The sequence below is a fragment of the Vulpes lagopus genome, chromosome 14 (assembly GCF_018345385.1).
Source record: "Vulpes lagopus strain Blue_001 chromosome 14, ASM1834538v1, whole genome shotgun sequence".
Classification (NCBI taxonomy): domain Eukaryota; kingdom Metazoa; phylum Chordata; class Mammalia; order Carnivora; family Canidae; genus Vulpes; species Vulpes lagopus.
The window spans coordinates 30,037,304-30,049,412 of NC_054837.1; the positions used below are offsets into that span (position 1 = coordinate 30,037,304).

General features: G+C 52.9%; 1 protein-coding gene across 1 annotated transcript in view; it reads left to right on the forward strand.

The window, feature by feature from the left end:
* Positions 1 to 274: 274 nt before the first annotated feature.
* Positions 275 to 12,109, forward strand: part of HIP1R (huntingtin interacting protein 1 related) — a 28,136-nt gene continuing 16,301 nt past the window's right edge. Inside the window, exon 1 of the mRNA XM_041728658.1 lies at positions 275 to 515. Within this exon, the coding sequence (XP_041584592.1) occupies positions 423 to 515 (93 nt within the window). The 5' untranslated portion in view covers positions 275 to 422. The remainder of the gene's footprint in view (positions 516 to 12,109) is intronic.

Genomic DNA, 12,109 nt, shown 5'->3' on the forward strand with positions numbered 1-12,109 from the left:
TACTTGTGTGCCTTTTCACACATACATTAATATAAGATTAAGAAGGGAAAAAAATGTCTAGTTGTGCTTCCATTGGTCAGATTCATTAAGGCCAAGTTTTCTGCCGTTAGCCAGATCCTCCTCTGGTGGAGACAGGACCCAGTGAATCCGGGGAGGAGAATGCGGGCGAGGTGTGGAGGGGCTGGGCCTCGGCCGGGGCTCCGCCCCGCGGGGGCGGGGCCGGGGCGGGGCCGGGGCGGGGCGGGCGAGGGGAGGCCCGGGCTCCCCGCGGCCCGGAGCGGGGGCGGGGACAGGGGCGGGCCGGCGGGGCGCCCTAAGGCGGCCTCGCGGTGCCTAGGCTGGGGCGGGCTGCCGTGACGCGCTCAGACGCTCGGAGCCGGAGCCGGGCCGGGACCGCGGGCGGCGGCGGCGGCGGCGGCAGGATGAACAGCATCAAGAGCGTCCCGGCGCGGGTGCTGAGCCGCAGGCCCGGCCACAGCCTGGAGGCCGAGCGCGAACAGTTCGACAAGACCCAGGCGAGCGGCAGGGCCGCGGGCGGGCGGGCGGGCGGGCGGGCGGGGGGCGCCCTCTCCCCGGTCCCCTCGCACGCGCCCCCGCAGCTCGGGCTCGGGACGCCCCCGGCCCCCTTGCGCCCCGGCCTCCGCCCCCCCCCCGCGGCCGCCCGCGCGCAGGTGAACCGGAAGCGCGCCGGGGATGGGGCGGAGAGAGGCCGCTGGGCACCGAGGTGGCCGGGGTGCGGGGGTGAGGGAGCGAGGTGGCCGGGCGGCCCGGGCGCGGGGGCCGCGGCGGGCGGAGACCCAGGTGCGGGGCGGGGGGCGGGCGCGTCGGCGAGCCAGGTGGGGGCAGGTGCGCGCGGGCCTAGGCGCGCCTCGGGCGGGGCCTGCCTGGATTTCTCGGAGCTGGGCCCCCCTTTGGCTCCAGCGGACGGCTCCCGCCACCGCCTCGCAGGCCGTGTGGGGGCTCCCACCTCGGGGCAGCCGAGCATTTCCTTGAAGGAAGCTCCCAGTTTCCTCCCCGCCTGAGTGGCCCCGGGCCGCGCAGTACCTCGCTATATGCCGAGCGAAAAGTTTCACGTACGTAGCCAGACTTGTTTGCCCGAGCGCCGGCCCACGCAGGGACAGTTCACACCCCCTTATTAAATACGGGCGCCCGACCCAGAAACTTCCTGGGGCTCCCTCCCTGCGCCTCCCACGCGCCTATCCTGGGAAGGTTATTTTCAAGATGCAGCCGCGGCGCGGGGGTACAGGTGCGTGCGCTCCCGCCGGGAACACCCCACGCGCCGCTGTGCTGCTGGTTTCCTGCTCCTTTTTATCTGACACATTCTGAGGCGTCCTTATGCCTGGGGGGAGGCAAGAGCGCATTTGTTTATTGGCCAAAATAAGTCAACCAAGACTGAAATAGCAGAAAAATTTTACTTTAGAAATTAAGGAAGTGGAAGGGCCCCCTCCTCCCTGTCTGAAGCGGAGTGGTGACCTCTGTGGCTGCTGTAGCAAGTGACTTCCGCGGTTGCTTTCAAATCAAGTTACCTACGTGCAGTCTACTGCAAAAGCTTTCATTTTGAATTAAGGAAAACGCAGAGGGACCCTCTAACCATGGTGCTTATGATTAGCAATGAAAGGGATAATGAGATTTGGGGACACCAAGGCTTTATGAAAACCCAAGTGCTGGAACCAGCCTACCTGAAAATTATTAATTTATCCTGGGGATCCTCATCATCTGGCCTATTTTCAGCCCGAATAACCCATCGTAAAAACAAATGTGGTATTTAATTTAAAGTCAGTAATACATTAATAATTGTGGCAGGAATTTATGCAAGAATGGAGAACATTTAATTGGCAGAGAGAATCTGGATGTTTATTCACTGATTTTTTTTTATCCCCCCCCCCACACACCCTGTGCTTTTGAGGAGGTATAAAGAGGTCTGATTGTTACATAGATGGAATTAAAAGGCCAGCTTCGCTAAGCTTACTCTTTAAGTTATTATAAATCAAGGACAATCTCCTTTAACACCAAAGAGAAAGAATCTCTGATATAGATCCATGCATTTTAGTGGTTGGTTTGGTAAACAAGCAGGTGTTTTTTGTTTTATGGGTTTGTTTTTCTAGTTTCCAGGGTTTTTCTTAGAGACTGAGAGGGTTACTTAATAATGAATAACTGTGTAATGGGTGAATCTCATAGGATTTACCCTTTGCTGACCCCCTTTTTTTCCTGGATAGATGGCAGTTTGGGTTTAGCATCTAAGTTTGCTTGTCTTCAGAGTGACTTATTGAGGGATGGAGGATAAAGATTTTGTGCATGGTTAATATTTAATTAGCTCGCTCCCAGAAATATCTAGTGAGCTGCCAGCAAGGCCCTGTTGGTGGAAAGGAGCCAGAGAGCTGAGGTTGCTACTTACAAGTCTCCTTGTGGACAGAATAGCACATCTAGTTCATAGATTCACCTTCCCTTTGGAATATACTGCTTCTGTCTTCATGTTGCCCACAGTGCCCTGTGTTGCAGGGAAGCATTTTGACTTGCTTAGAATTTGTCATCAGCCTTGCCTTTCTTCTTGGGCCCCTGGATCAGAAGCAGGAAAAATGCTTCCATATTAGTTTTCTTGACAGACTATACCCCATTTTGCAAAGGTGCTTTCCCCACCCCAGAGTGTTAAGGAAGAGCAGGCATGCTTCCTTTGTGTAGCTGGTACTTGTGATTGTTACATGGTGTGTGTGTGTGTGTGTGTGTATAATTCCAGAGAGAGTGTCCAGAAAGTCAGTCTATTCTTTACCACAACTTTAGCCCTTTTGGTGATAAAACCCCTTTTCAAAATGGAGATGACACAATAGTATTGGCTTTTCGTTGTTGTAACATTCTGAATACAGAATGTTAGAGAATCCAGTATATCTGCATTTTGAACCTGAAACTAGCCTGTAAAAAAAAAAAAAAAAAAAAAAGATATAAGGGCATCTAGGTGGCTCAGTCAGTTAAGCATCTACCTTCAACTCGGGTCACCATCTCAGGGTCCTGGGATCGAGCCCCACATCCAGTTCCATGATGCGGAGTCTGCTTCTCCTCCCTCTGCCACTCCCCCTACCTCTGCCACTCCCACTGCTTGTGAGCATGTGCTTTCGAGCTTACTCTCTTTGTCAAATAAGTAAATAAAATCTTTTTTTTTTTTTTTTACATTTTATTTATTCATGAGAGACACACAGAGGCAGAGAGAGAAGCAGGCTCCCTGTGGGGAGACTGATGTAGGACTCGATCCCAGGACTCCAGGCTCATGCCCTGAGCCTCAACCACTGAGCCACCCAAGTGTCCTATAAATAAAATCTTAGAGAGAAAAATGATGTAATACCATGAGACGCACTTATAGGCAGGTGGACCTGAGTGCTATTAGCCTTTGCCCCTGGGCAAGTTGCTTAACTCCTGAATCTGTTTCCTCATCTGTAAAAATAGAGATTCATTTCACCCGCCCCCTGTAGCTGTTTTAAGGTATAGAGAAATGCTGTGGTAGGCTACCCCTCAAAGATGTCCACATTCTAATTCCTGGAACCTGTGAGTACTTTATCACACTTGGTAAGAAAATACTAATCAGCTGACCTTAAAATAGGCTGATTATCCTGGCTTTGCCAGGTGGGCCCAGTGTATTCCCAGGGTCTTTGAAATGTAGGAGGAGGGGGGCAAGGGAGGAGATCAGAGGGATGGTCTGCTGGGGGACTGCTGGCTGTGACTGGCTTTGAGGTGGAAGCAGGGGCCCCTCGCCAAGGAATATGGGCGTCCTGGAGAAGGCAAGGAGTGGAGTTGTCTGTAGAGCCTCTGGAAAGAAATGCAGCATTGCTGGCACCTCGATTTTAGTTCAGGAAGACCTGTCTGACCTCCGAAACTGTAAGATGATAAAAACTTGTATTGTTTTTAGGCACTAAGTTTGTGGTGATTTGCTATAGCAGTAATAGGCTGCTAATAAACACAGAATGCAAAACACATGGTTCAGTGCTCTGCAAATAGCCATCATTTTCTCCCTTCCTTCCCCACCTCCCAGAAAAGCTTTAACACTTGAGAACTATTTCAGAACTTCCACTAGAGTAGAGACCCATCTTTGAGGCATATTATGGATGAGGACTCAGCAGATAGGAGTCATGGAAATGCTAAGCTTTTTGTTTATCTATGGGTGCTTGTGCTTCTCTGGTTCTGTTTCCTTTGCAAAATAGAAATAGAACGCAAAAGCTTCCTTTCAGGTTGGGACAGAGAGGGGCCACTGTGCTCCGCAAGCCAAGCCCAGTGGGTGGGCGTTAAATGGATAGGCACAGCACACCTGAGTGGCTCAGTGGTTGTGTCTGCCTTCGGCTCAGGGAGTGATCCTGGAGTCCTGGGATTGAGTGCCACATCGGGCTCCCTGCATGGAGCCTGCTTCTCCCTCCGCCTGTCTCTCTCCTTGTGTGTGTGTCTCATGAATAAATAAAATCTTAAAAAAAAAAAAAAAAAAAAGGATAGGTAGGACCACCAAGGCATTGGGGCTTTTCCAGTAGGGAGGACACATCAGGTAGAAAGCTGTTCATAGGTCCAGTTTTCCAGGTCAATGACCCATCCCCACAGCACCCTCCGGCGAATTGAAATCTTGTAAAGAGTAATGTTTTTTGACATTCAGGTCTTGCCAGCACTGTCCAGTAGAAACAGAATACACATCTCAGTGTAATTTCAGGTTTCCTTGTAGCCACACTACAAGGTAATTCATCTTAATCGTCTATTGTATTTAACCCAGTGTATCCAAAATACAGCCATTTCAATATGTAATCACTAAAAATTATGAATGGGGTATTTTACATTCTTTTCCTACTAAGTCTTCAAAACCTATTTGTGTGTTTGAGAGCACATCTGTTTGGGCTCGCACACTTCAGGTGCCACACTTGGGCAGCCACTACCTGTTCTAGAAGCAGGGTGTTAGAATCCCCTGGGGAGTGTCTTTAAAATTTCTGTGTAAAGGTGCTAGAGATTAGTTGGAGTCATTTGGTCTGGATAAGCCCCAGGCATTGGTTTTGTTTGTTTTTGTTTTTTTAAGTTCCCTAGGCAGGAATTCTTTAGAGTCTCCTTGAAGACAGCCCACAGGACACAAACATGTGTTTGGGAACTTGAATTTGGGTCTGAGATTCAGTCCCAGATAATGCAGTATTCTTTCCCACTTGCATATCTGACATGTTGGTCCTCTGCCCTGACTTCCTGCCCCACATGTGCCCATCACTCCCTCCATGGAGTCTCCTCTGGCCGAATTTAACACACGCCCACCTTTGTGTCTTCATTATTCCTTTTAAATGCTGTGGTATTCTAACACTAAGTCACTAACCCCTTTCTGGGCCTCATTAAATGTTTACCAAGGGAAGCTTGGGTGGCTCAGCGGTTGAGCATCTGCCTTCAGCCCAGGGCCAGGGTGTGATCCTGAAGTCCCAGGATCGAGTCCTGCATCGGGCTCCCTGCATGGGGCCTGCTTCTCCCTCTGCCTGTGTCTCTCATGAATAAATAAAATCTTAAAAAAAAAATGTTTACCAAAAAAAATTTTTCCCCTGGCCTCAAGTTTGGGAAGATATCTAAATCATGTGGTGGAGAGCCAGAACTCCCCAAGCTGGGTCCCAGCAATGTCAGGGCAGTGGGGGCGGGGGAGCGTGGGCATGAGGTCACCATGTGTAGGCATGGTTCCCAGCACCCAGTGCAGACAGGTTGAATGGCTGGAGAACAGAGGTGAGCCAAAGCTTTCAGCAAAGGAGGGAAAGAACCAGGCTCACAACCACACTACTGTGCTGCCCCACCCCTCCCCCAAGCTGCCTGTGAGCTGCTGCCTTGCCAGAGTCCAAGTCAGCTGGGGTGGGTCTTGGGTGGTGAGCTGTACCCTTTCCACTGTGTGCACTGCTGTTTCACACCAAGATGCCAGATGCCCTCTACTTGGTGACGCCCAGGCAGGCAGCTGACTTCCTGACTCCCCAGGCTGCCAGAATCCCAGAATCCTCTGCTCTCTGGGTGTCAGAGGATGTGTTGGTCCAGACTGAGGCGGGATGAGGCTGCTAGTCCATCCTTCCCCGTTGCCATCATTGGTGTACGCTTGCCTCAATGACACGTTCGTGAGGACCATTTATTACATGGCTTGTCTGGTGCTTTGGGGTGTGCCACAGGAAGGTAAAGACCACTCTCGTCCTCACCAGGAGTTTTGGTCTCCATGAAGGAGATGGCAGAGGGGTGAGGTGGACAGGAGTGCTATGGCAGAGCAGTTCAGGGCAAGACTCATCTGCAGAATGGACATAATCGTGCAGCCATCACGGAGGAGCCGTGAGGATTTGGAAGACTTCATAGTGTGGGGCTGCCTGGTGCAGAGTCAGTGCTGTGTGTTAGCTGTTTTGTTGTGTATGGAAAAGCAGGTTAGGCTGAAAGAAACAGAACCATGCCCCTGCTGGATTATTTCCCTGTGCCCCTAGTTTAGCTATCTGTAAAGGGGGAGCCAAGGCAGTTTGGAAGAGCAAGCAGATCTGCAGCAGGGGTGGGGGGAGGCAGGAAGGTAGGGAACAGCACCTTCCTGGGAGAAGGAGCCTGCAGGTGCTCATGCTCTAGAAGCACTCCTCCTCCTCCAGGACTGCAGGCCCCTGCTTCCAGGGAAGCCTCAGGGACGTTGGGGAAGCCAGCCAGCATCTTACTTCCTTGCCCTCAGCCCAGCATCCCAGCCAGCCCCAGGCTGGGCCCGTATGTGAATGAAACCCAACTGGGCGCTTATTTGCTCATTCCCACAGCTCTCAGTGGAAACTCTGGAGTCTAGGCCTGTTTGGCTGAGGCTCAGGGAAACCCAGTCTGCTAACCTGAGACACTTGGCCCGAAGGGTAGAGATGCCTTTGCCAGCCGGGCTGCGCTGTTGGCGATGCCCTTCCCCTTCACTTAATTTCAAGGTGGACTCAGGTATCACCTCATTTGTGAAACCATCAACCACTTACCCCCTGCCCAAGCCTTGCTCTGCTTCCCTAGTTCTCATGACATTCACACCATTTCCCTGTCTCCCTGTACGTGGCAGTTCAACCAGCAGAAGTGGGCAGCTAAGCTTATGCATTGTGTTTAGATCCATAGGAGTAGGGATTGTGTTGCTTCCCCCTCTGAGCCCCTAAGTCCTACCCACTGAACCCCAGGAGCCTCAGGCAGGATCTCCTTGGCTTCTCTTATGTCCTAGCACCTAGGAGCACATGATTTGGGGGGCGCACTCATTGTGTATGCTGAATGAATAGATACCATGGGACCAGTGGGTCTCCCTTCTTTGACATTGCTACTTGGTGAGGCCTAAGCGACCCCCAGCACCCACTGCAGAAGACTGAGGCAATGGAGAAAAGTTTAATCCAGGCAGGATTGTTTCTTTTTTTTTTTCTCTTGTTGAAATAAACACAATCATCAAACTGCAGTAGGCTTGCCTGCCAGGGGGTGACTCAGCCCCCTGGCTTGTGGGTCAGACAGGTCTGTGGAGTGATGTCACCAGGACCACGAGGAACGAAACCACCCAGGCTGGCTCCCCATCCATTCAGAAGCAGCCTGTGGAGGTGGGCCTAGGGGCTGTGTCATCCTCCCTTTGTGTCACCTGCAGAGCCCTGGGAAGAAGTGGCATTGGGTCAGGCTGCCACTGGTGAGAGGGAGGATCCTTCTCTGGCTTCCGCCTGTCCTCTGGAGGGGTAGGCGTCATCGACAAGGCCCTCCAGTTTCATAAACAGGATGATCATGGAACCCAGACTGAGTGGGGACTGGGGCGTATGAATGGAGAGAGCTGGCATTTGAAGGAATCAGGGTAGGACCAGTGTTGCTCCCCTGGCTTCCCATCTGCTGAATTACCAAACTGCTGGGTGCCTCCCCACTTTGCATGTGACCATATCCCAGTGCCTCCTTGGCTACAGAAATCCTGTGTTTGCTTTCAGCAGCGGCTTTTGAGATGGCAAACGCTTTTGAATGAGGTCTCTCTGTCCTTCAAACATCTCTTTGGAAACACTAAAGCAGAGTAACCCGCCTCTGTGCCAGTCCCTGTGCCTTGGCTCTTTGAAGGACGTTTTTGGTCTCTGTTAAGTGCCTCTGTTAAGTGTTGTGATAACGGCACAAGGAGGAAGCTTAAGTCTGATTCATTTTGGGATTGATTTTTCAGGATAGTAAATGTTTTATAGTTGCTTTTACTATTTAACCAGTAGTTAAATTATTAGCTGGAAAAAAACACTCACTACTCACTGCCTTGAATTTAACCAGAACGCATATGTGAAAGAGCTTTTGTTCATTCAAGTGTTCACTCTCATGCATCCAATAAAGATTTATTGACCACCAGGCACAGGTCTGGGGGCTGGAGATATAGCAGGAAGAGCAAAAGACTCACAGGGTCCCTTGTACCATGGGCATCTGTTTGGGGGTCAGAGGTAGAAGCCAAGAGGAAGTGGTAAACAAGATGGTTTCAGATCATAAACATACTGGGGGAAGTAAACAGAAGATGCTTTCTGAAGAGGGTGGTTGGAGAAGACCCTCCAGGAAGGAGCATCTGGGTCCAGAGCTGGGTGATGGGGCATGTGCCAGGCCTAGAGGTGGGACCTGACTTCCCCTCTAAGGAAGTAAAGGGAGGAATGTGTGGTTAGAACCAAGAGAGGTGCGATCCCTGGGTGGCTTAGTGGTTTGGCACCTGCCTTTGGCCCAGGGCGCGATCCTGGAGTCCCGGGATCGAGTCCCAGCGTCGGGCTCCTGGCATGGAGCCTGCTTCTCCCTCCTCCTGTGTCTCAAAAGAACCAAGAGTGGTGTTTTGGACATGCTTCGTACATGTTTGCATTCTAGAGGATCCAGGGCTTTTTCATTCCTGCTTCCCAGATAGGGAAGACTCCATCAGGAAAGGGGGAAGTTTCTGAAGAAAGGCTCCCCAGTGATTTGGGATGATCTGTGACAGATCCTGAAGGCCGAGGTGCTGTAGCATCCCCAGTGGGATGGCTGACAAGACCTGTCTTTATCCCCAGATGCAGGGGCTCCTGGCAGAGGAGTCCTCAAAATGAAGACAGCCAGGGTTGCATCCTCTACAGCCACTTAGCTCCTTGCCAAGGGTTGCGGGTTTCCAGAACAGTGTAATTGGTACTGATGAGCACTGGGCCAAAAAGCAATGGCTCTGTGAGATGCTCACAGTCTTGCTGTATCCTCAGTGACTGTCTCCTCCCCCTCTGCCCTCCCTGACTATGGCTCTTCCTAGGGCTCCTTTGCGAAGGCCCACAGCTGATGATGGCGCGGGGGCTGAGTTGCTGTGAGCAGCTGCTGATTAGAACTTCTAGGCTTGATCATCAGGCTTCGCTGACCATGTCTGTGCTCTGAGGCCCGGCTTCTGTCTGGAGTCTGCACCGGGCACCTAGCCTCTCTGTACCACCTGCTGTGGCTCCTGCCCTGCCCTGGCTGCCTCACAGGGCTCCTCTTTCCTGAATCAGCACCTGCTGGAATGCTTCCTGGGGTGTGTCCCTGCCAGTTGTTCCTCTGGGGATGGGTGCCATTGGTGGCTTTTTCCAGCCTGGTCCTTGGACGGTCTCCTCTGGCTTCACTTGTCCTGGCTGCAGGACAAAAGCTGCCCTGGGGAGGAGCCAGAGTAAGTGGAGATGAAGGTCAGAGCCCTGCGTCAGATGCCCTTGCTCACAGGAATGGGGAACCCTGGAGGCCCATGAGCTTCTCCCTGCCATCCTGATGCTGTAATTACCCGAGGTTTTGAACAAATCCCTATTCCAGAATGTGCTTCCTGACTTGGAATCGGGCCAGTTGCTCCCTGAGCGGTAGTGGTCCTGGGGACGCTGGGTTCCTGTGGCGGGACAGAGAAGGCTGTCTGTTGACTCACTGCTCCCTTGGCCCAGCCTCCCACCTCCGGGACCCCGTGGTGGCTGAGAGGACAGCGTCCAGAGCCAGGCAGCCCGGGCTCCGGCCCCATCCAGCAGCCTCCCTGTCCTTGTAGGCCGGGGAGGTTGCTGTGCAAAGCTCAGGTCAATATGCAAAACACTTAGAACAGTGCCTGGCAGGGCACAAGCTCTTGGTCAACATTTCATCATCAGGACCTTGAGCAAGTGATTACCTTCCATGAGCTTGGTTTCCTCATCTACTTCCTCCTAGGGTGACTTTGGAGATTAAATGAGCTAATACTAGTGAAGTGCTCAGCACACATGCTGAACGTGATAAAAATCTTTCTACTGTAAGATTATTGAGCCTAGTTGGCTGCTATTGTGGCATGAAATGTCACTTTTGCAAGTTTCCCGGTGCTGGTGATTCTGATGGTGTCTCCAGAGTCTGCTGAAGCCTTCCCATCCCTTGGCCTCTGGCCACCCCCAGCATAGTACGCACCTCTGCCCTTCAGAAGGTCAGGTTGCTCACCATCCAGGCACCAGGTGGAACAAACTGCAGACTCTTGGAGGCAGGCAGGGTGGCTGTCCAAGGCCTGGGGTGTGGACTTGTTGACTTTTTCCACCACAGAAGGGGCAGCAGTGGCCTGAATGCCCATGAAACCATTTACTGCCTCATGCTTGCTGGTCTAAGAAACCTGTCTCTGCAGACCTTTCAGCTCCCACCGGAGACCCCTGGGCATTCCTGGGGTCTCATAGCTGCCCGGGAATGCACCATTATCATTCTTGTCCTGCTTCCCTTCAGTGGGGAGAGCTGCTTCCTGACCCCCCATCCCGACCACTGGAAGGTCAATAGGAATCACTTCCCCCTCTTCCCCGGGAGTCCAATAAGCAGACAAGTCCCAAACTGGTTGCCTCCTCTGCTTCCTCCCACCCAGGCCTTCTCTCCTGCTCTGGGTTTTCCAGCCAGACACCGAGGCCCCTAATCAATCCATTCGACTTAAAGGTGTTTCTCTCCATGGCAATTGATCTTGCCAGCCATGAGGGATTACATTTGCTGTTTTCAGAGCTGCTGGGATAGTTCTGGCCTAGGTGGCTGTCCCAGGGCAGAAAGAAACCTTTTTGCAGTCTGGCAGGCTGTAGAGCACCCACATGATGGTGCTGGGCTCCCCTGTGACTCCCCCTCCTCCTTCAGTTTTCCCCCAGCCACCTGTTGGCCTGTTGTGAGGGTAACCTGCTGTGTGGACAGAATAAGTATTGCTGACCATCGGAGCTGTCTTGAGACTGTAAACACTAGGCGCTGAGCTATGTCACTGTTGCTCAGCATAGATTCTAGCAGTAAGAAGAAGAGCCCTGAAGCTCTCCCCACCCCTGCAGCCCACTTAGGACAGGCTAGGGCGTCCCTGGGACCTGACATCCCCTCATGGGACGAGGCTTGGCTGCTGTGCCTGGTAGGAGAAGCAAGGCCCTGTGAAGTGTGCACAGACTCCCTCTGTGTGAGCACTGTGCCTCCTTGTGAGGCTTCCTGACCCACACATCTGCTGCCCTGCACACAACGGGGCCGTGTTCCCTCCCCGGGAGGGACCCTGTTTCTACAGCCAGCCACAGGGAGCAGACAGCACTGGGAGGGCCGAGTGGGGGGAGGGAGGGAGAGGAGGAGCCTAGTGCCCAGACTCTGCCGCGTGCCTAAGTCCCCACATCTTCCGGGGCCTGGAGCCCCCACACTGCTTTTGGAAGTCTTCCATGTACCAGGAACCATTTAGGGGCTGGGGGTACAGCAGCAGCCAGAGAGGCAGAACCACTTCCCTCTTGGTGTTGACATTCAGGATAGGATGGATAACAGACAAGGAAAACGTCATGGTCAGGGGGCACCAAGTAGCTGAGTACACGGAGAGGAGTTAATCAGGGGAGACTGAAATAGGGTGGCAGCAGGAAGGGGACTGGTGAGCAGAGACCCATAAGGGGTGGTGGTGAGGGGTCCAGTTCCCAGCAGTGAGCGGGTGCTCAGTCTACATTTGGACCCAGGATGAAGTAAAGGCTGTCTTAGTGGCCTGTAGGGAAGGCTGGGAGAGGGCACTGCCCGACTCAGGCACCCCACCTTCAGCTCAGCAATGCACTCCTGGCTCCTGCTGCCCTGGCTGTATGGGGCCTCCTCCCTACCCCGCTCTGTTCAGGAAAAGGCGCCTTCTCAGCCACTCCCCTCCCTTGCTGGGCCCTGGTCAGCCCATTCCTTTAGGAAGTGTCTCTGCTTCTGCTCTCCAGCTGTAGACTCCAGGAGGGAGACCAGTTAG